Source organism: Colletotrichum fructicola (genome assembly GCF_000319635.2).
Source record: "Colletotrichum fructicola Nara gc5 chromosome Unknown KSG_Nara_v1_contig03, whole genome shotgun sequence".
NCBI lineage: Eukaryota > Fungi > Ascomycota > Sordariomycetes > Glomerellales > Glomerellaceae > Colletotrichum > Colletotrichum fructicola.
The window spans coordinates 2,674,518-2,693,225 of record NW_027094053.1 but is presented as its reverse complement, the minus strand read 5'-3'; the positions used below and the strand labels follow the sequence as shown (position 1 = coordinate 2,693,225).

Genomic DNA, 18,708 nt, shown 5'->3' with positions numbered 1-18,708 from the left:
AACAGCTACACGTGTACGTCAGCCACCTGAAGAGTTGCATCTAGAGCTTCTGGGCATCCGGGCCCCGCAAGCACCGAGCTCCGAAAACACATCGATCTTCTCCGTATCGTAGTCAGCCGGTGGGAGGCGGACACTCGGCGCCTTGGCACCTGCAAAGTCCCGAAACTCTAGATTAGATCGACTCTTCGACCGGGGAAGAAATACGGCCGGATATTAATGACAACGGCGTTGAGTGGGTAACAGACTTCCCGTGGCAGCGTCGATCACTTGAAGTTACATCCCGCAGACTCTAGTCATGAACCTGTCCAAACTTTGATGGACAAGAGGGCTCAAAATGAACGTCACATTATTAACGACACTTGTGGCTGAGTTGACCCAGCAAACATGGGGAGTCTTTCATTCTGGCCCCTTTAGCAGCCCGTTCTAGCCATCGTTGGGTCCTATTTGAAGCTATGTGGAGGGCATGTTGTTGCTTTTCGCGCGCTTCATTTCTTCATCCATGTACCCCTTGAAAAATGCCGAATCGATGTATTCACGGATGAAAGTCAATTTTGGCAGCCCGGCTCGGTCCTGATGCTTTTCCTGCTTGTGGAATTCAGTAAACTCGTCGACAGCAGCATCGTTGACGTCAACGAAGTCCATGAAGAAGACGAGATCGTTGACATATGGTTGATCATGGTGAGACCAGCCATTCGCTTTGGCCTGCAATATCACACGAGGGCCAGCGGCGTAGACCCAGTCAAAGATTTCTATCTGCTACCTGGTCAGCACCAACAACAAGAAGACTATCTCCCGCCTCTGGCAGAGGATGCTAGGATGAGGCTCCATAGGAGACGCAGAAAGGACACACATTGGCCTCTTTGATCAGGCCACGCATCAGTCCGATGAAAGCAACATGTTCGTCAGCGCTATTGATGCTGTCTTCCTTTCCCGGTGGAGTCATGCTTGAGGGTGCTAGTTCTACAACTGCTTGTTTGCTCATGCAGTCTCTGTTCCCATCAGAATTAAGCAACGAACGATGGATAGTTGCGCGAGTCGCCCGAAGAAATCTTGGTGGGAAATTTCGGACAAAGAAATGAGAAGAACTCACCGCACCCGCTCCAGTGAAGTCTGAGTCAGCTCTGTAACTGCCTTGTTGATCGCATCAACGTAATTGAACGCTGAGCGGACGTAGATGTTGTCTCGGTCCGCCTTGGTTGATTCTGAAACACGAGGAGCCATTTTGCCTAAAGGTTCGGTGATGATGCTAGAATTCGAACTTGGAGACCAAGTTGCGGAATTAAGGGAAATGCCGAGAAGCTGGGGCAGGCCGTGGGGTGATATTGGTGACGTATTGTCTCCATTGGGCTTCGCCCCCAAACTGGATATTCAACGAATAGGCAACAGGGCGTACAATGTATGCGGCACTTTAGCACTGCTAGATCCACAAATACCACTGTTTCAATCGCAGTATGATGGATCACATTCTGCTCGTGCCTCCCCTGAACAGTAAGCGTACAGGTCACTAGGAACTTGCGCATACCCGTCGCGAGCCAGAAACAGCGAGTGCGCGGCGACAGCTGTTGGTGGTCTGTAGGGCATTGACCAGCGAATAGCAGCGGTGGTATCTCAATTCCGATCATGTTCACTCAGCGGATCATTTGTATGATGAAGAGCTTAGCCATGTTTATGTCCACAACTCGGAGCTGGGCCCACTAGTTGACCCAAGACCTACATCCTCCCACCGGCTCCCCTAAGTCCAGAAACATAACAAGCTGAGACACCGAGTACTCAGTCTACCTAGTCGTCAATGATCTTGTCTGGTAGTGGCTATGGCCCCCCGTGCATGATATGGCAGGTGGCTTGGCCTGGAGGACTCGGTACTTGCCCAGAGTCCGGCCGAGCTGGTCGCCATCGTCCGCTCCAAGATCCAGTTCTCCGAATAGTCGTCCAAACTGTTGATTTGTGGCAATGTGTTCATGCGTCTTGGAAATTTATATATGCAATCACGCCTTGGTGAACATTGTTTTTTAGGATTTGTAGTTCATCAGAAAAATCACCAAAGCTCAGACAGCCTAAAGCCAGACGAACCCTACACCTCTTTTGACGTCTATCGACCAATCTTTAAATCTCCTGCGCCCATAGTGCAAAAATTTCGGATTGCTTATCTTTCAGCCTGGATTTCAGCAGCGTCATGGAATCTCTACTTCCTACAACGATTCACTTCGACACGTCACTCCTCACCTGGGACCATCTTGTTTCGACAATCACTTGGCTCATCGTCGCATCATGCCTTCTTGGGATTCTGACGCAGCTCACCACGAGGAGATTAAAAGTTCCGATACCTTTGGCGGAGGAAATGTCTGACCCGATTGCAAGAAGGCGCGCATACGCTCCTTTATCAAAACAGCTCCTTGACAAATTTTACGAGCGGGTAAGATGGGACGGGCCTAGATGAAAGGTTAGTGACAGACTCAGATGCTGACAATCGATCAGTTCAAAAACAAGCCTTACGGGTTGGAAACCATGGATGGTAAGATTTCCAGGGTGAGCAATCGTCCGGCGACTTTGCGTTGACTTTGATAGGAACCAAAATCGTGCTTCCGCTTCAGTATCTTGATGAATTGAAAAGCCATCCAGCCCTGAGCTTCAAGGCTTCAATTGACAATGTTAGTAACCCCTTGTCTCAAAGCAGAAGACATAAACTCACTGGCTTCTTAGGACGCGCTCTTGCCTTATACCAGTGTCGGAGGAGTCGAGGCGTGGGGCGCCCACCAGATTCTGGCTAAAATGAACCCTACCCTTGGTAAACCTTCTTCGTAACCTTAATTTTGAAGCTTAGCTGATCAAATCTACAGGAGCCTACGTTCCCGTCTTTCATGGCTTGATTCAGGAACACCTTCCAAAACTTGTTGGTCTGCACGCAGGTATGCAGTCTCAAACCGCCATGACCCGGGCTAGGAAAGTCACTCACATGACAACCAGAATGGACCCCAGTAAACCTCAGCGAAGCTCTTCTTGAGATGGTAGCAATTATGTCGGCGAGAATCATGCACAGCGAAGAAGCTGCTCGTAATCCGACATGGCTCAAACTCTCAACATCATTCGTTCATACCGCCATAGAATACGGATCAGCCTTGAAGTCCTGGCCGCCTATTCTCCGGCCCATTATTGCCTACTTCCTGCCTCAGCGTCTGGAGAAGGAGAAGCAGCTAGCAGGAGGCCGCGAGATCATTGCCAAATCCCTAGCCAGGAAGAAGGCGCTAGGAGGCGCACCTTTGGAGAACCCACCCACGATGCTAGATCACCTTACCAGCGGGGCACACGCCTCCAAGGCCGATGATCTCGAGCTTCAACTCATTCTTCAGATGACACTAGCTGTTGCCAGTATTCACACCACGTCATCGACCATCACTCAGGTGCTGTACGATCTGGCTGTTCAGCCAGATCGGGCTGAGGAGCTTCGAATGGAAGTGGTGGAGGTACTTGAGAAGTCAGGCGGTGTTTTCACAAAACAATCCCTGGCCGAGATGAAGAAGCTTGACAGCTGGATGAAGGAGAGTCTTCGCATGAGCGCACCAGACATGAGTAAGTCTTCTGGCTTCAATTTCGGTTATATGCAGTCACCATGTTCAAATGTGCTGACGGAGTTTAGCTACATTTCAAAGAATGGCAACGAAACCCTTGACTCTGAAAGATGGCACCTACATTCCTGCCGGGACAAAGATGGAGCTCCCGACCAGCGCCATCAACTACGACCCTGCGATCTATCCTAACCCCGAGAAGTTCGATGGAATGCGTTCATATCGCGAACGTCAGGAGGAAGGTTCGGAACACAAGCACTTTTTCGTCAGTGTCACCCGCACTGAGCTGGGCTGGGGCTTTGGAAGACACGCATGCCCTGGGCGGTTCTTGTCCGACGTTGAAATCAAGCTGATGTTTGCCGAATTCCTCCTCAACTACGAGATCAAGAACCCGGAGGGCGAACCACGATTCAAGAACATTGAGTTTGCGACAAACGTCCTCCCAGACCCAACGAAAGAGGTACTGATCCGGGTGCGCCGGTGCTAAGCGATCAACTTCAAGGACTGGGGATTGACTTGGCTTCTCTCTTCTTTTCCATGCTATTTTGCGTAGCCAATCATTCAGCCTGTTACCGCATTTCTTTCTAAGTAGAACGTGCATTTTACTTGTCTATTAGCTCTTATCTCATCATAGATCCATGAATAGAATAGTTTCTTGTTAGATCCACTTCACTTCAACTGTTTTCTTCGAGTGCAACAATCATAGACTTAGGACAAAGTTGTGTCCTCGTTGATATATGAAAACTAGCACTACTACCTGTCGCACCACTGCATTGGATATTAAGGGCTGCTGAAGGATATCTTATCGTTGGCCGCAATCATGGCTTATGTGGGGTCGGTTTGCCGCGCCGGCCGACGCCGGCTCCCGTTCCCGAGAAACGGCACTCTTCTCAAGATTTGTATCTAAGTAGATATTAAGATTGGTGTTGGAATCAAGACTTTACGCAAGTTCACTAATTTTGTACAATTTTCGCAAAGATGAGGCCGTTGCCGAAGGGTATCTACACGCCACTCCCTTGCTTCTTCAAGCAGAACGAGAATCTAGGTACGCTTCCCGCAGAGTGGACATGTTGTGAAACTCACACGTAGACAGATCTAGAAAGCTTTGTGAACCACCTCAAATGTATAACCGACTTTGTGATCAATGCAGTTTCTAGCTCAAATTTCTGACAGGAAACAGTCATTGCACAGGCGGGTACAATACCAGTCATCTCGGGCAGTGCAGGAGAGGCGGTGCATTTGGTTGGTCCCCGAGAGCGGTCAACTAATACTTGTCGCTGAACTGACCCGACTATTTCTCAAGGATCGTGAAGAGAGAATCGAATTGATAAGGACGGCAAGAGGAACCCTTGATCGCATAGGGTGTTCAGATGTTCCTATCGTTGCCGGCGTTGGGGGCGCCAGTACCCGCGAATCGATTAAGCTCGCTCGTGATGCCGCTGAAGCGGGCGCTGACTACGGTATGGTGATCCCGCCAGGATACTATGCCGGAGCTTTAATTGCCAATCGGGATTCGATCAAGAGTTTCTTCGTTAATATCGCCGAAGCATCGGATTTGCCAATGTAAGGCACTGCTTATTTACCTCGTGGGAAAGCGCTGATTTGTCTTGGCTCACAGCATCATTTACAACTTTCCTGCTGTTTCAGGCGGGGTCGACATGGATAGCGATCTCGTTGTAGACATCATCAAGGGATCACCAAACATATGCGGCATCAAGCTTACCTGTGCAAACGTGGGGAAACTCACGCGCATTTTGGCAGAGGCGAATAGCCCGAATTTCAAAGAAAGGTATCCCAGGCGAACGAAAGACCTGGAGTTCACTGCCATAGACGGCTTCATCGACTTCCTTCTGCCCTCAGTAGCGGTGGGCGCTGGGGGCGCTATCAGCGGATTGCCCAATTTTGCTCCTGTAAGTCGACCGAATGACGAGATATTTTAACAAAGAAACATCTCTCACATTTCACAGAAAGCATGCGTTAAGCTGTGGGACCTTTGCCAATCGCACGATACGGCGAAGGAAGCACTGGAGTTACAGCAGCTGATCTCGCTGGCCGACCGTGTGCAGCTCAAGATGGGGGTGAGTCCGAGTCACTGGCGGCCTCAAGCAGCACCTCAAACTCAGCAAGATACTGACAGTTTCTCAGATACATGGAATGAAGAAACTACTGAACAGGCAATTTGGCTACAGTCCTGTGTCACGGCGTCCATTGCCCTCAATGTCCGATGACCTTGCCGACAGCATGTTTGCAGACCCCTACTTGCAGAAGCTGCTGCAATTGGAGGCGACGCTGTAGCAGAAGCCGAAGCGCCTATCTTTCTCCGTCATTTGCACTAACAGGAGTGGAACACCAGGCTTCATGATCCCGGCAGGGGGCTTGACGCATCAATTCTTGGGGTGCTTCTGGCGAATGAGGGGCAAGTCATTTAGGCGTTGTTTTGTCGCTAAGAAAAAGGAGCGGCCGTGACTGGCCGAGCCTACGTAGATAAGCTTATCAAGATGGAATCCTTCCTATCGAATTCCCACGGACTTTATCATTGTTATCGTTCCTCAGAGACCAAACTATGACTGCTGCTTGAATTCCTATCCGGAAGGCCCGTTCGGCCTTCAATGCTCGATTTCCGGGCTCTTTCGTTCAAAGTGTTGGCCGCTCTTCTGATCTTCGGCATCTAGCCTGACCCGAAAGGATGGAACAACCCCAACCATCAACCCCTGCGCGTCCGCCGCCAGTTGGCCGCTTCTACAAGTCACGAAAGTCACGACCATGTGACTGCTGCCGGAAGAGAAAGGTTGTCTGCGACATGCCGAAAGGCCCACCATGTCATCGGTGCTCCACTCGTAGCTTATCGTGTACGTTCGTTCAAGGCCCGGGAGAAAGGAAAAGGAAGAGAGCGTCATCGCCTGTTGAGGCGGCGGTATCGCCTTCAAAGTAAGCTTCAAAGTTGGACTCACAAACTAATTGACTAAACTGATGGACAGCTTCTGGGAACATGCCCACCAGGACTTTCCCATCCCGGATTTCTTCAACCTGACAGAGAATGATCTCCTGGGCGGCGATATTGAACAACTTCATGATCCCCTATTTCTTGCGGGTAATCGTGTGGCCTCAGCTGGAACCGAGACGCCTTCTCAGACCTCCTCACGCGATCATGACTCTTCTCAAGCCTCCCCGCAGTCAAATCATGGCCTCTCTCAGGCACGGGAATCACAAAAAGGGACATCAGATCACCCCGTTACATTGACCGAGAACCGACCTTTACACCGATCCCTTGAAGCAATACCCGGGGCTTTCAGCTTCTTCATAGGCCCCACCGGAGCCGCCGATATTCACCTCCTCAACCGCGAGCAGTATGATGACCACGATGTTGCTCGGTCCAGATTGAGCGGTCTGCAATATAGACGCTTGAAACAGGATGCCTCACAGAAGAGTCCTGTCATATTTGGCATCACAGACCAGGAACTCTTAGCGAATGCCGAGCCCAAGGTCGAAAGTTCCGTCATTGATGGTGCTTGGGCAGAACTTTGGAGCATTGTTGATCCCCAGACAGCATGGCGCCTGATACAGCTCTATGCCCGCTTCGTGGATCCATGCTTTCCCATCGTTGCCATTCAGCAACTTCCATCAGGTCCTGAGCAGCTCAGCAACATGTCTTTGGGACTGCTAGCGGCTTTATGCGCATCTTCACTGCCATTCATCATGCATGATGAAAGCCTCTACGGCCTACTTCTGCATCCACCTTCAAGTCAACGGTTGTACCGTCTGTGTTGGCTGGATATCTCTCAGCAGTTTCATGCCCCTTCTCTAGCAACATTGCAGGCCTGCCTCTTATTTCAGCAGAGACTCCCCACCAATCCCTATCTCTCGGACACCGCTTTCTCTTGGTCACTTATCTCGAGTGCAGTCGCAGTAGCACAAACCATTGGACTGCATCAAGACCCTTCTTGTTGGGAGTCTGTGCCACCTTGGGAACGAAGGCTTCGAAAGCGATTGTGGTGGGCTACGTGGACGATGGAGAAGTGGGTTTCACTGACAAGAGGAATGCCTAGCCATATCCACAAAGACGATTTTGACATCCCAGACCTTAGGCCGGAAGATGTGGACGACACCATGTCTTCATCAGCACACACCAAAACACACCTTTGCGAACTAGTGCAGATGACGTCCATCATGTCAGATATCCAACGGACGTATTATACAACTCGCGGTATCTGGAGAACAGCGCATGATCTGCCACTTTCTTTAGACCTGGCTCGTTCTTCTCGTGCAAGGTTGAAGGAATGGCGTGATAGTCTTTCCTCAGGATATCGAACACTCATAGGAAAATCTCAGCTACCGGCAGCTCATGATGCTGGAACACCAACTCAAGACGGCGAAGATGAGATGTACGGTATCGGTGCAGTTTATTTGTGCTATATCATTACCCATATGACACTGTTCCGCGCTCTACTTAGGCCTCTTGATCGTTGGCCTGCTATTGCGCTGCAATCTCCCAATGAGGCCGAGGGACTGTTTAATGCCGCAAAGGCAGTCATCAAAGGCTCTATTCTTTGTGTCAAAGAGTTTGTAGAGATGCTGGAAAACATGACCGGATCTCAGTGGAATGGGTTCTGGCACAGCTGGAGTCGGCAAAACTTTGCCATCGGCGGGTCATTCATGGTGCACTTATTGCACATCACATCGGCATCTCATGCGGTTCGTTTCAGCGTTAGCGATGATGGAGATCTTGGGTTTGATGATGAGGACAGAGAACTTCGAGCATGGATTACGAGGTGGAGAAGCGCGACTCGGGCATCTGCAACAGGCGCAGCCGGCGCAAAGGGTCTGGCTAATTTGGGGCTCTTGAGGGTTGAGACAATGCTTGGAAGATTACTGGCTTCTGAGGCGAATACTCTGTCTTAGCAAGTTTATCTAATGAATAGTAGCGAAAAAGCATAATTGACGCTGAAATTGATGCTTAAGTAAAGTCTGTGGCTGTGAAATTTCAAAAGCTGACAAGAATAACTTAAATACATGTACATGCGAAAGACTTTCCATCTCTTTGAGTCTTTGCGGCATGTTTAACACAGATTGAGCAGCATTCTTCCCTCGTCCTTTTGGCACTCTCCATCATCTTCCTCAATCTTACTGGGGATCGGTACATTGGCAAGAGGTGTGAGTCGAAATGCATGTCGGCGGGCCCCGGCTTGGTAATCCAGTGTCTGAGAGTGTTGGGTGACGCGCTGATCCCAGATGACAACAGTGCCTGGCTCATACCGGACGCGACAGCAGAAGTCATGACCACGGTTGATGTGGTCAAACAGAAATTTCAGAAGGTAGTCCGACTCCTCATCATCCCAGCCAACGATGCGCTGAGTGTAAGACGAGTTGACAAACAGGTTCTTCTGTCCGGTCACGGGGTGAACGGTCACAACCGGGTGGACTGACTTGGTGATGGGCCGACGGAGTACAGCAGCATCACCATTGTCGCGGATCTCGCGTTCAATGGGCTTCGCAGTTGTATGGATAGCCTGCAGACCTTCAAGACGCTTGCGAAAAGATGGAGAGAGTCGGTTGAAAGCTTGAACGGTCTGTCGCGAAAAGTCAACGTCTTAGTTTCAAGAGTCATTGGTTATTGGGTCTTACGCTGGAAATGATGGTGTCACCACCGGCACCTGGGGGAGATTCGAGCATGCAGAAGAAGGTGGCTCCTGGAGGCTGACTTTCGGGAGACTGGTCGACGTGGAACTGGACAGGACTCTTGCGAGACCACGACTTGCGAATACGCAGGTCCTCCTTGCTGTCATAGACAATGACAAACTCCTCAGGTCCGTTCTTGGGGTGCGGCATCCACCCATGCTTGTGGAGTGGACCAAAGTATGACGCGATCTCTTTCTGCCTCTCAAAGCCCAAGTTGGTGAAGTCTTGGTCTCGAAAGACAAGACATCCCCTTTGGGCGCACAGGAGAGCGAGCTCATCTAAGCCAGCGTTGGACAGCTCAGACTAAAGTCTGGTAAGTCAATGTCTAAGAGGTTGAAGACAACTACACGCACAATTTGGACATTTCGCAGCTCGGTGCCGCAATGGGGAGATAGTTCGATGGACTCGACACCTTCGCTGATCAGGTTGGGCATCTTCGGGTCGGCGCGGTGACCGGGGTCATCATGCTCAAAAGCCCCGACAGGCTCAACCTGCTCGAGAGGGTCATAGTGCGCTGACAGAGAATGTTAGCGTATTCTGTCGATAACCTTCGAGATGCAGATATCTTACGAAGATAGTCAGGATAGAGCGGACCACCCTTCCTGTTAACTTGCACCTCCACAGTAGGCTCTTCTTTGGCAATCATGATGAAGGTGAGAGATAGTTGATATTACTCCGATGACAGTTGATTCTTCAGATGCATAGCTCAGGCTTCGGGCCGCTGAATTCGTCTTTTTATTCTAGCCTGAATTTGACTACATATGGTCTGACGCTCAACAGCTCTAGGGAACAATGCCCCATCATTTCTCCACGGTTCCACCAAGAACCTTGCGCGCGATCTGAACATAGCGTGCGGCGGGTGTTGGCCGAGATGGAGTTGGCCGCGCGATCACCGCGGCTAACGATAAGATAGGCAGCTCTGGCTTATCGCGGCCAACCTCATTCCCCAGAGTAGCAGAGACTCTGATCAGAAGCCAAGACTCGATTAATTCGGTTGACTTGCCGATTTCTGGTGCTTTTTTGGCTTATGCGCCCGTGTGAGACTCCACAAAGGCGAGGCAGTATCATAACTATCATTCGCCATTCGTGTTATCAGGCCGGCGCTGGGTTCGACCAGTTGTGGCTTGATAGTAAGGTCTGATACCGCACTCGGTGTACTGTACTGTTGAACCTTTGAGATTCAGTGAATGATCTACAGCGCATAAAACACAACCACAACCTCTCTGTTAGGGTGGAAAGTTTGCAACAGTTCCGCTCTGGAGATCTCGCCTGGAATATCCTATCAAAACGTTCTGGATTTCTATCACCTGACGTTCAACGAATAAGCCAGTTATGGGCAATCCCAAAGATGAAAGCACCTCTGAAAATGAGGTCCCTTCTAGTCTTAATGACCAGACTCCCGCAGCCAAGCCAGCGGTAAAGGCTCTGGAGAATGGCCAGGGCAAAGATGTCGACATCGCTGCCCAGATTCTTGCCGACTATGGCGAAGAGTTCGACAGAAGCTGGACTCCTGAAGAAGAGAAGCGCTTGATTCGGAAAGTTGACTGGATGATTGTTCCGATCGTAAGTTGCCCATATCTGTTATCACTTAGCTTCACCCTACTGACCGAGAAAAGCTTTTTGTCTGCGCAACGCTTTCTGGCCTTGACAAGACCGCAATCTCAGCCGCCGCCATCTATGGCATCCGCCAAGATCTCAACCTGACAGGCGAGCAGTACTCATGGGTCGGCTCGGCACCATTCTTTGGGGGCCTTCTCTTCATGGGCCCGTCCGCATACTTTATTCAGAGGTACTACTAGGTCATACACAAAGCTAAGAGCGTATATACTGACATGATATGTCCTGCTAGGCTATCGGCTGTCGTCTACTTCTCGTTCGCCGTTCTATGCTGGGGCGTTCTTGCCTGTTCCATGGCCAAATGCCACAGCTTCGGTGCCCTCTTTGCGTGCCGTTTTCTTTTAGGCGGGTTTGAGGCTTTGCTGATCCCTGCTGTCACTCTGATCACATCCATGTGGTATCGTCCAGAAGAGCAGCCCCGTCGGAATAGCATCATTCTCAACGTTGTAGCTCCCATCATCAACGGCTTTGTGGCATGGGTGATCGGCTACTACAACGGATCCTATGCGAAGTGGAAGATAGTCTTTCTTCTCGTCGGCTGCGTTACCATTGCGTGGTCTGCCGTCATTTTCTTCTTTCTCCCCAGCAACCCGCTTGAGGCGAAGAGACTGAGCCCGCGAGAGAGGTACATCATCATCCAGCGAAAGGCGTCTGACAACACAGGCATCGAAAACAAGGTTTTCAAACCTGCACAGGTTAAAGAGGCTTTTGCGGATGTCAAAACTTGGCTGATTTGGTTCGCCATTATTGCGCTTCAAGTTCCCAACGGCGGGTTAACTACGTTCAACACTCTTATCATCTCTGGACTGGGGTTCAACCCTCTTCAAACCTCCCTACTAGCTATGCCTCCGGGTGCGATGAGTACAATTTCCGGTATAGTCCTGTCTTATATCGCGTCAACAACCCGCAAATATCGCACTCCGATCGTAGCAGGCTCAATCCTACTTCCTCTCTTTGGAGCCCTGTTATGCTACAACCTCCCTCGCGACAACCTCGCCGGTCAGCTCATTGGTCTTTAGTAAGTTCAGTGCCCTCAAGGATACTTGGTACATGATGCTAATCTCCTTCAGCATCCTGTACACATATTGGGCGCCCTACGTCACATTGGTCTCTGTGTACCAAGCAAACATCGCCGGACATACAAAGAAGGTCACACTGTATGCTTGGTTTTATGTGGCTTGGGCAGCTGGCAACATTGTGGGACCTCAGACCTTTCGCCAAGAGCAAGCGCCAGCCTATACCGGTGGCACTATTGCAATGATTGTGTGCTACGTGGTGGCCATGATTTGTGTCCTTGCATATGGTGCTCTTTGTGCCATGAGTAATCGTCGCAGAGATGCGGAGGCAAATGAACAAGTCGCTGCCTCGCAGGATTGGCTAGACTTGACTGATAAAGAGTACAAGGGCTTTACGTACACGACTTGAGGAAGTTGAAAGAACACAGATTGACTATAGCCACGTAGACAAAATAGTTTCTCATTAACACTTGAGATGCAGGTATTTCTGATTGAGTTTACCCAAGAAGATGTTGCCGGAGGAAGCGTTCCTGTCGCCTCAGGGCAAATTTCGCTCGCCCACCACAATGTTCACCGCCAGGGATGAACACGAACTCGTAGTCTTTGTCCGCATCATTCAGAGCTTTGATTAGCTGCAAGGTCGAAGCGGGATCAACATTATCATCGAGCTCGCCCACGATCAGCATCAAAGCACCCTGCAACTTCTCCGCATGAACCACATTTGACGAGTCTTCGTAAGACTTATCAACAGGAAAACCCATCCACTGCTCGTTCCACCATATCTTGTCCATACGGTTATCGTGACATCCAGAATCAGCGATTGCAACTTTGTAGAAATCGCTGTGATGAATGAGCGCGGCGACGGCGCTTTGCCCTCCTGCTGAACCTCCTATGACGGCAACCTTCGAAGTGTTCATCCACGGGCGCGTCTCCGCTGCAGCCTTGATCCATGCGATACGATCAGCGAACCCAGAATCTTTGAGATTCTTGTAGCAAACGTCATGGAACTTCTTGGATCTCCAATTTGTTCCCATGCCGTCTAGGAGAACCACCACATATCCCTGGTCGGCCCATTGCCGCTGCTTGGCTAGAACCGAGAATGCCTTGGGCGTATGAAAGTCATGAGGTCCAGCGTAGATATCTTCAAGGATTGGATAATTCTTTGAAACGTCGAAGCTAGAAGGACGGATGATAATTCCATATATCGCGGTCTCACCATCTCGTCCTGGAGCCGTAAATCTTTCAGGGGCTACCCAACCATCCGCAAGTAGCCTCTGAGTATCCTCAGTCTTTCCCTCAAGCGAAAGAATTTCTCCACCCGTTTCCAGACTTCTGAGGACAGATTGCGGGGTGGAGTCCACGCGCGACCAGGTGTCAACGAAGAACTTGTTGTTCGGACAGAACGTCCACTCATGAGTACCGTCACCTTCAGTGAGCACCTGAAAGCCAGTTCCGTCAAGACGAATGCAAGCCAAGTGAGCGTGATACGGATCTTGATTCGCAATCATCCCAAATCCTTTTAACCATACTTGACGGCTCGTTTCATCAATTTGAACGACAGAGCGAACGTTCCAGTCCCCCTTCGTGACTTGGTTCTTCTGCTTGCCATCTTTCAAGTCAAACAGGTACAAATGATTGTAGCCGTCGCGCTCGCTCATCCAAAGCATCTCGTCCGTCCCCGCAATTAGTCGGTGGTAGGACTTGCTCGAGTAGTCGATGAAGGTATCGCTCTCCTCCTCAATCAAGCGTCTGACCTCTCCCGTAGCGCGTATGCCCAATAGGCGAAGATGCTGGTGGCCGCGTTCGTTGAAAATGAAGCGGTACTCTGTGCCGTCATCATTCCAGCCAATATTCTCGATGCTATATGGATTTTGGAATAGATCATCGCTGGTCTTGATTTCTTCCTTGGACTTCAAACTGAACAATCGAGGCCGGTCGACTCTGACGCGATCGCCCGGCTTCAAGTACTGGACAGTCCGCACCTTCGGCTCAAGTTGGTCTGATGGAGTTGACTCCCGAATATGGAGCACATGTTCTTCTTCCGGGGTATACTGCCAGACGACAGCAAAGTCCCCAGTGGTCGATTGAATGATTCTTGCCTTGTCGAACGGGTTTTCCTCGGTGCCATTGGAGGACATCTGCGATTCCTTCCCGGAAGCATCGCGAAACCACACATTGTGGTCTCGAACAAAAACTTGACTTTTGCTTTGAGGTTCTTTTTTCTCATATAGAGTTGCCGATCCATTTGTGTTCGTTTCATCGTCCTCATTCGTGTCTTTTGGTTCATCGTTCTTGAACTTCATCTCTTCCATAGTGCTCTCTTCGATGACGACAACATCTTCAGATTCCTCAGGCGCAACGTAGATCGCCTTCAATTCTTTCGTCTCATCATTGACCAATTCCCAAACATGGCCCGAGAATGTCTGCTGCTCATGAGTCTGCCCTTGTCCAATTCTGTGATAGAGTTTGGGCTTGCCGTTGAAGTCGATCCAGTACGATGACAAAGGCCCTTCTGTGTGGTTGACAAAGTTGACGGTCACAATCTGTTTCGTAGACTTGGAAGGACGCTCCTTGGCAAGGAATTGGGTCCGGGGTTGATCCAAGGTGCCCTCCAGTTCTTCAAGTTTGCCATCGCTGCCAAAGGCCCATCTCTTCCCCTCGAAGAAGAAATGGATCGATGATCCGTCAGGTTTGACATCAATCCAAGTGAATGGTAATGAGCTATGGTCTATGTCTTGACCTCGGGGAGATACTTTCTGCTTCAAAACAGCTGCAAGTTTCTCATGGTTAAAAGCTGGTCGGCGTGTTTTGTTAATGCAATTCACGAGGACGAACTCGAATTTCCCCGAAGACAGATACCGACGATACCAAAAGGAGCTCTCATTAGAAAGCCAGTGCGGCGAGATAGTGACTTTCTTGATGCATTCTTGCTCCATCGTGCAGAAATATCACCTCAAGGTGAGGTTGATGCGTCAAGCTGTGCCTTTGCTTGGTGGAGTGCTTGTGCCGCAAAACCCCGCGTGTGAAGCCTGGCGAAAAGATGAACGTTCTGAAGTTGATGAGAAATGTGAGGCAGGTGAGATTAGGCAACAATGAAATGGAGCTAAAATGATTCGCGCAGTTGCAGAACCGACCCAAGCCGCCCGGGCTAGTAATACTGACCCCGCGGAAGCGCAGGCCAAATGCGCCAATGAAAGAGGTAGACGATAAGTCCGAAGGTCCGAAGTTATGATAGCAAAGAATAAGACGGGCTTATTTTCGAACCTTCACGCAGTCAGAAGAGTCCAAACTGGTCTTGATAGTGATAAGTCGTGCTTAGAGAATCTCCAGCTACCGCCGTAACGAGTCAGCCGGGCCGGAAGCCGAGTGGAGACCGGACGATTGTGCGGAAAGCTTGATAGGGACACTGGGCCACGGCCCCGCACCAAGAAAGTTTCTCATACATCACAGATCTCGGAGACCGGGCTACCCATCATATCATCAACCAGCACGGTCAGCATGCATGTATCGGGATGTCAGGACGAGGAAGGCAGGACCAGGACGTCCGAAAGGACCCAGGCGCACAGCTGAAATTTGACAAAGGTGCGCGCGTCATCATCACTTCCTAACGACCGTCAAGCATCAGAGACTGATCGCCCTTCAGGCTGTGCGACATGTGAGCGACGTCGGATTCGTTGCGATCTTCAGAAGCCAACTTGCCATAAATGCTACAAGAAAGGCTTAGAATGCCCAGGCTACACTCGCCCGCTTCGATGGATCAACGGCGTTGCAGCGAGGGGCCATCTTCGAGGCCGACCGGTTCCAACCCAGGCTTCCCCTCCGGGGTCTCCACAAATGCCGACAGCCTCAGATAATCCTCCACAGGATGCTGAACTGGTAACTAATATCCCGAGTATGCAATCGTTAGTACCTACATCGGGGTTGACAATATTCGAATTGGTCGCTTCGCCGAGCACGGAATCTTTCGCTACGGGCGCGAGGTTCATGGAGTATTACCGTCGAAACCTAGCCGGCTTCATGGTTTGGTTGGACTCTGAAGAGAACGACTACCGGAAACAAGTCATCCCTCTCGCCGAACACCAGCCTGCCATCGGCTTTGCTATCCTGGCATTCGTGGCTCAGCACGGTTCTATGAGCTGCTCCAACAAAGCCATCGCAGCGATGGCGGAGGATGCCCGGGATAAGTGCCTGCAACTGATCAAACTTCGGGCCCAGCAAATGACGGATAAGCTCATGAAAGGCCTGGAGCTAGACGATCATTCCGATGCTGTTGATGCTGAGTGGATGCTTGCGGCCATCCTTATCATGACCAATTACGACCGATGCTGTCCCGAGGTAGCCGACGAGCACAGAAGAGCTGCCCGCACCATCGTCAACCTATTCAACAGCTCAAGCGCTATTGAAGAACGACAACTCTTCTCCTTTCTGCGTAATCAGCTCGCCATCGACGATGTGACAACGGCAAGCACTTCATTTGATCGATCTTTGATCAACAACGCAATCAAGCCCGTACCGGGATCAGACTCTTTGCTCTTCTCGAGGTATCTCACATTCCTACACCGAGTTACACTCGCCTCGGTTGAGGTTGTCGAGACCGGTTCCTCCAGTGAATTCCCGCCGCATTCACGGACAACGAATATGATCCGATCGGAGTTCGAGCAAGCTCGAGGGTCCACCTTGATGGCAGCCGGCCGGCTCGGCCTCAATGGGTCAAGGTTGACCCGCGACTTCGTTCGTCTGGTAGAGGTTTATCACAACGCAGGACTCGTATACTCGTTTCAATGTCTGGAATGTGTACATGAAGACGGCTCCGAACGAACAACAGCATGCAACAATCTCTTTGATCAGCTCACAGGATTTGAGGATCAAACGGCATTCGTACAGAATCTTGCTTGGCCAACTTTCATTGCTGGCACAGCATGTCATGGAAACAAAGAACGACAGAAAACAATACTATCTTTGTTCACCGCGATTCATCAGGCTACTCGATTCAATCATTACAGAGATGCGGTCAACTTCCTAGAAGAATTCTGGGCTGGTTCAGATGCCGATTGGCGACCGCTTGCCCGGGCAAGAGAAGCGTCCGGAAAGAGGATCCTCGTTGTTTGAGGATCACTGGTTTTATCCGTCACTCCTATTCTCCTCCTATCCTACATATGAAACAGAGGCCACTACATGCAATAAGAAGTTCAAAAGTCGACGGTCTCTTCATCCTCAACCCCAAACAACACTCTCATCGGATCCTGGTACTTCATGAAGCCCACACCTGGTTCACACAACCCATATCCAAGAAGTCTCTGGGCCTGAGGCTTCATCTTCCTCACTTTCTCCAACGGTACCATGAGGAATTGGTTCTCAGCCGGACGCAACGTTGGCTGACATAGAAATATTCCCACCGTTTCTCGGTACTCATCCCTGCGAATGTAAGCGATTTAAATTTGGATGGCTTTCTTCAAGGAAATGGCCGACAAGAGAACGCACTTGGTAATATTGCCACCGCCCGCATGATAAGTGTTCCCTAGAAAGATGCACGCATCACCGGGCTCAAGCTCCGCAGGAACAGTTTCATCATCAAATGGCCGCCGCTCAGGTCCCCAAAGATGAGACCCCGGAATGATCACAGTAGCACCATTCGCGGCCGTTGTCTTGGTCAACGCAGTCACGCAACCAATCATCACGGGCAGCTTCTTATCATGAGGATGATAGTCGCTGGATACTTGTGAGCTGGCCATCTCAACCTAACGACCCCCCTCCTTAAACTTACTTATCGTCGCGGTGCAAAACTTGACGCTTGCCACCCGGGTTGACTCGGAAGCCGACGGTCGAGGAGATGATAGGCTTCCCGCTCACGGTCTTCTGGTGGTCACCCCTCCAGAAAGTGTAAGACGAAGAAACCATGAGATTTGCAACATCAGTGTAAAGTTTGTTGCAGGCGAGTTCGATGCAATTATCCGATATTGCTAGCAGTCCGGAGGCTCTCTGGGTTGTAGGTGGAAAGAAGCCATATTTATCAGGGATATCTTCATCGAAGTAAGGCTTCAGATCCTTCTTGATGGAATCCGCGAGTTCGCGAGTGATGAGCTTCTCAACGATAACCCCACCATCGCGATTGATGATCTCGACCAACTTCTCAGGTGTGGTTGAGGGGTCGGTGGCGTCGTAGCGCGCCAAGGGTGTCGTAGTAGTGGGCATATCGGCTGACGGCATTATGGAGATAATAAAGGTTGAAGTCCTGGTCGCGCAAAAGTTCCTGCTGTCTCACAAAGAGTCTTTATATCGACCATCTACACACGTCTGAGGACGACCCAGGTCATCCATGACAAGTATGTACCCTAGAATCTCAGGATATTGCCTTTTTTGAGTTTAGCTATATGAAGGGTTGTCCAGCAGCCAGCTGCTTCACATGGGGCTGCCCAGCCAAAGATAACTGACATGTGTGTCCATGTTGGGGAGATAAGATGGACCGGGGAAGAGGTCAACTACGTGGAATCCCTGTTGCTTCAGTTTTCTCAGAATAATGCCCATATCGGGTTAGCGCCATTCTCGGCAGCTCAGAGTTGGAGTTGCGGAAACTTGTTTGGAGTGGATGTTGTAGAGATGGGACGATTTGCTTCACCTTCACACCAACCAAGTTCACGGCGCACCTTTCTTAGACCGCAATCTCCTGGCGAATTCTTTTCCGTACCTAAGCGGGAACAATTGCGTCAAATATTCCTCCAGTCATGCTTGCGCTTCATTTGATGGATGTGTATTAACTAGACTTGCCGGGTGATTAAACCCCGAAACCTCCTTGTGAGGTGTCTCACATTGCAATACAGCTATCGCCCTCAACCTCG

General features: G+C 50.4%; 9 protein-coding genes across 9 annotated transcripts; 5 read left to right on the top strand and 4 right to left on the bottom strand.

Moving 5' to 3' along the window:
• Positions 1 to 450: 450 nt before the first annotated feature.
• CGGC5_v005524 (uncharacterized protein) lies at positions 451 to 1,221 on the bottom strand (the record flags this gene model as incomplete). The annotated part of the gene is made up of 3 exons (XM_032030548.1): positions 451 to 753; positions 851 to 989; positions 1,091 to 1,221. 3 exons carry the CDS (start codon positions 1,219 to 1,221, stop codon positions 451 to 453), a joined length of 573 nt encoding a protein of 190 aa, XP_031890228.1.
• A 952-nt stretch (positions 1,222 to 2,173) lies between these two features.
• Positions 2,174 to 4,050, top strand: ATR2-8 (Cytochrome P450 monooxygenase ATR2; the record flags this gene model as incomplete). Its single annotated transcript, XM_032030549.1, has 7 exons — positions 2,174 to 2,413; positions 2,476 to 2,512; positions 2,566 to 2,648; positions 2,701 to 2,785; positions 2,838 to 2,906; positions 2,965 to 3,567; positions 3,635 to 4,050. The coding sequence occupies 7 exons, from the start codon at positions 2,174 to 2,176 to the stop codon at positions 4,048 to 4,050; spliced, it is 1,533 nt and encodes a 510-aa protein (XP_031890137.1).
• A 491-nt stretch (positions 4,051 to 4,541) lies between these two features.
• On the top strand, positions 4,542 to 5,858 carry gaaC-1 (L-threo-3-deoxy-hexylosonate aldolase; the record flags this gene model as incomplete). Its single annotated transcript, XM_066151464.1, has 7 exons — positions 4,542 to 4,608; positions 4,657 to 4,686; positions 4,744 to 4,805; positions 4,867 to 5,126; positions 5,182 to 5,473; positions 5,531 to 5,641; positions 5,709 to 5,858. The coding sequence occupies 7 exons, from the start codon at positions 4,542 to 4,544 to the stop codon at positions 5,856 to 5,858; spliced, it is 972 nt and encodes a 323-aa protein (XP_066009114.1).
• Positions 5,859 to 6,363: 505 nt separating this feature from the next.
• Positions 6,364 to 8,462, top strand: CGGC5_v005521 (putative transcriptional regulatory protein; the record flags this gene model as incomplete). Its single annotated transcript, XM_066151463.1, has 2 exons — positions 6,364 to 6,491; positions 6,542 to 8,462. The coding sequence occupies 2 exons, from the start codon at positions 6,364 to 6,366 to the stop codon at positions 8,460 to 8,462; spliced, it is 2,049 nt and encodes a 682-aa protein (XP_066009115.1).
• Positions 8,463 to 8,620: 158 nt separating this feature from the next.
• On the bottom strand, positions 8,621 to 9,885 carry JLP1-3 (Alpha-ketoglutarate-dependent sulfonate dioxygenase; the record flags this gene model as incomplete). Its single annotated transcript, XM_032030552.1, has 4 exons — positions 8,621 to 9,130; positions 9,186 to 9,542; positions 9,593 to 9,753; positions 9,810 to 9,885. 4 exons carry the CDS (start codon positions 9,883 to 9,885, stop codon positions 8,621 to 8,623), a joined length of 1,104 nt encoding a protein of 367 aa, XP_031890213.1.
• A 686-nt stretch (positions 9,886 to 10,571) lies between these two features.
• CGGC5_v005519 (putative transporter) lies at positions 10,572 to 12,281 on the top strand (the record flags this gene model as incomplete). Its single annotated transcript, XM_032030554.1, has 4 exons — positions 10,572 to 10,802; positions 10,856 to 11,028; positions 11,089 to 11,874; positions 11,927 to 12,281. The coding sequence occupies 4 exons, from the start codon at positions 10,572 to 10,574 to the stop codon at positions 12,279 to 12,281; spliced, it is 1,545 nt and encodes a 514-aa protein (XP_031890135.1).
• An 88-nt stretch (positions 12,282 to 12,369) lies between these two features.
• Positions 12,370 to 14,808, bottom strand: dap4 (Dipeptidyl aminopeptidase 4; the record flags this gene model as incomplete). Its single annotated transcript, XM_066151462.1, has 1 exon — positions 12,370 to 14,808. The coding sequence occupies one exon, from the start codon at positions 14,806 to 14,808 to the stop codon at positions 12,370 to 12,372; it is 2,439 nt and encodes an 812-aa protein (XP_066008896.1).
• A 576-nt stretch (positions 14,809 to 15,384) lies between these two features.
• Positions 15,385 to 16,981, top strand: CGGC5_v005517 (uncharacterized protein; the record flags this gene model as incomplete). Its single annotated transcript, XM_032030557.1, has 3 exons — positions 15,385 to 15,454; positions 15,516 to 15,527; positions 15,882 to 16,981. The coding sequence occupies 3 exons, from the start codon at positions 15,385 to 15,387 to the stop codon at positions 16,979 to 16,981; spliced, it is 1,182 nt and encodes a 393-aa protein (XP_031890024.1).
• Positions 16,982 to 17,061: 80 nt separating this feature from the next.
• On the bottom strand, positions 17,062 to 18,079 carry swnH1-2 (Dioxygenase swnH1; the record flags this gene model as incomplete). Its single annotated transcript, XM_032030558.2, has 3 exons — positions 17,062 to 17,287; positions 17,354 to 17,581; positions 17,637 to 18,079. 3 exons carry the CDS (start codon positions 18,077 to 18,079, stop codon positions 17,062 to 17,064), a joined length of 897 nt encoding a protein of 298 aa, XP_031890180.2.
• Positions 18,080 to 18,708: the final 629 nt, after the last annotated feature.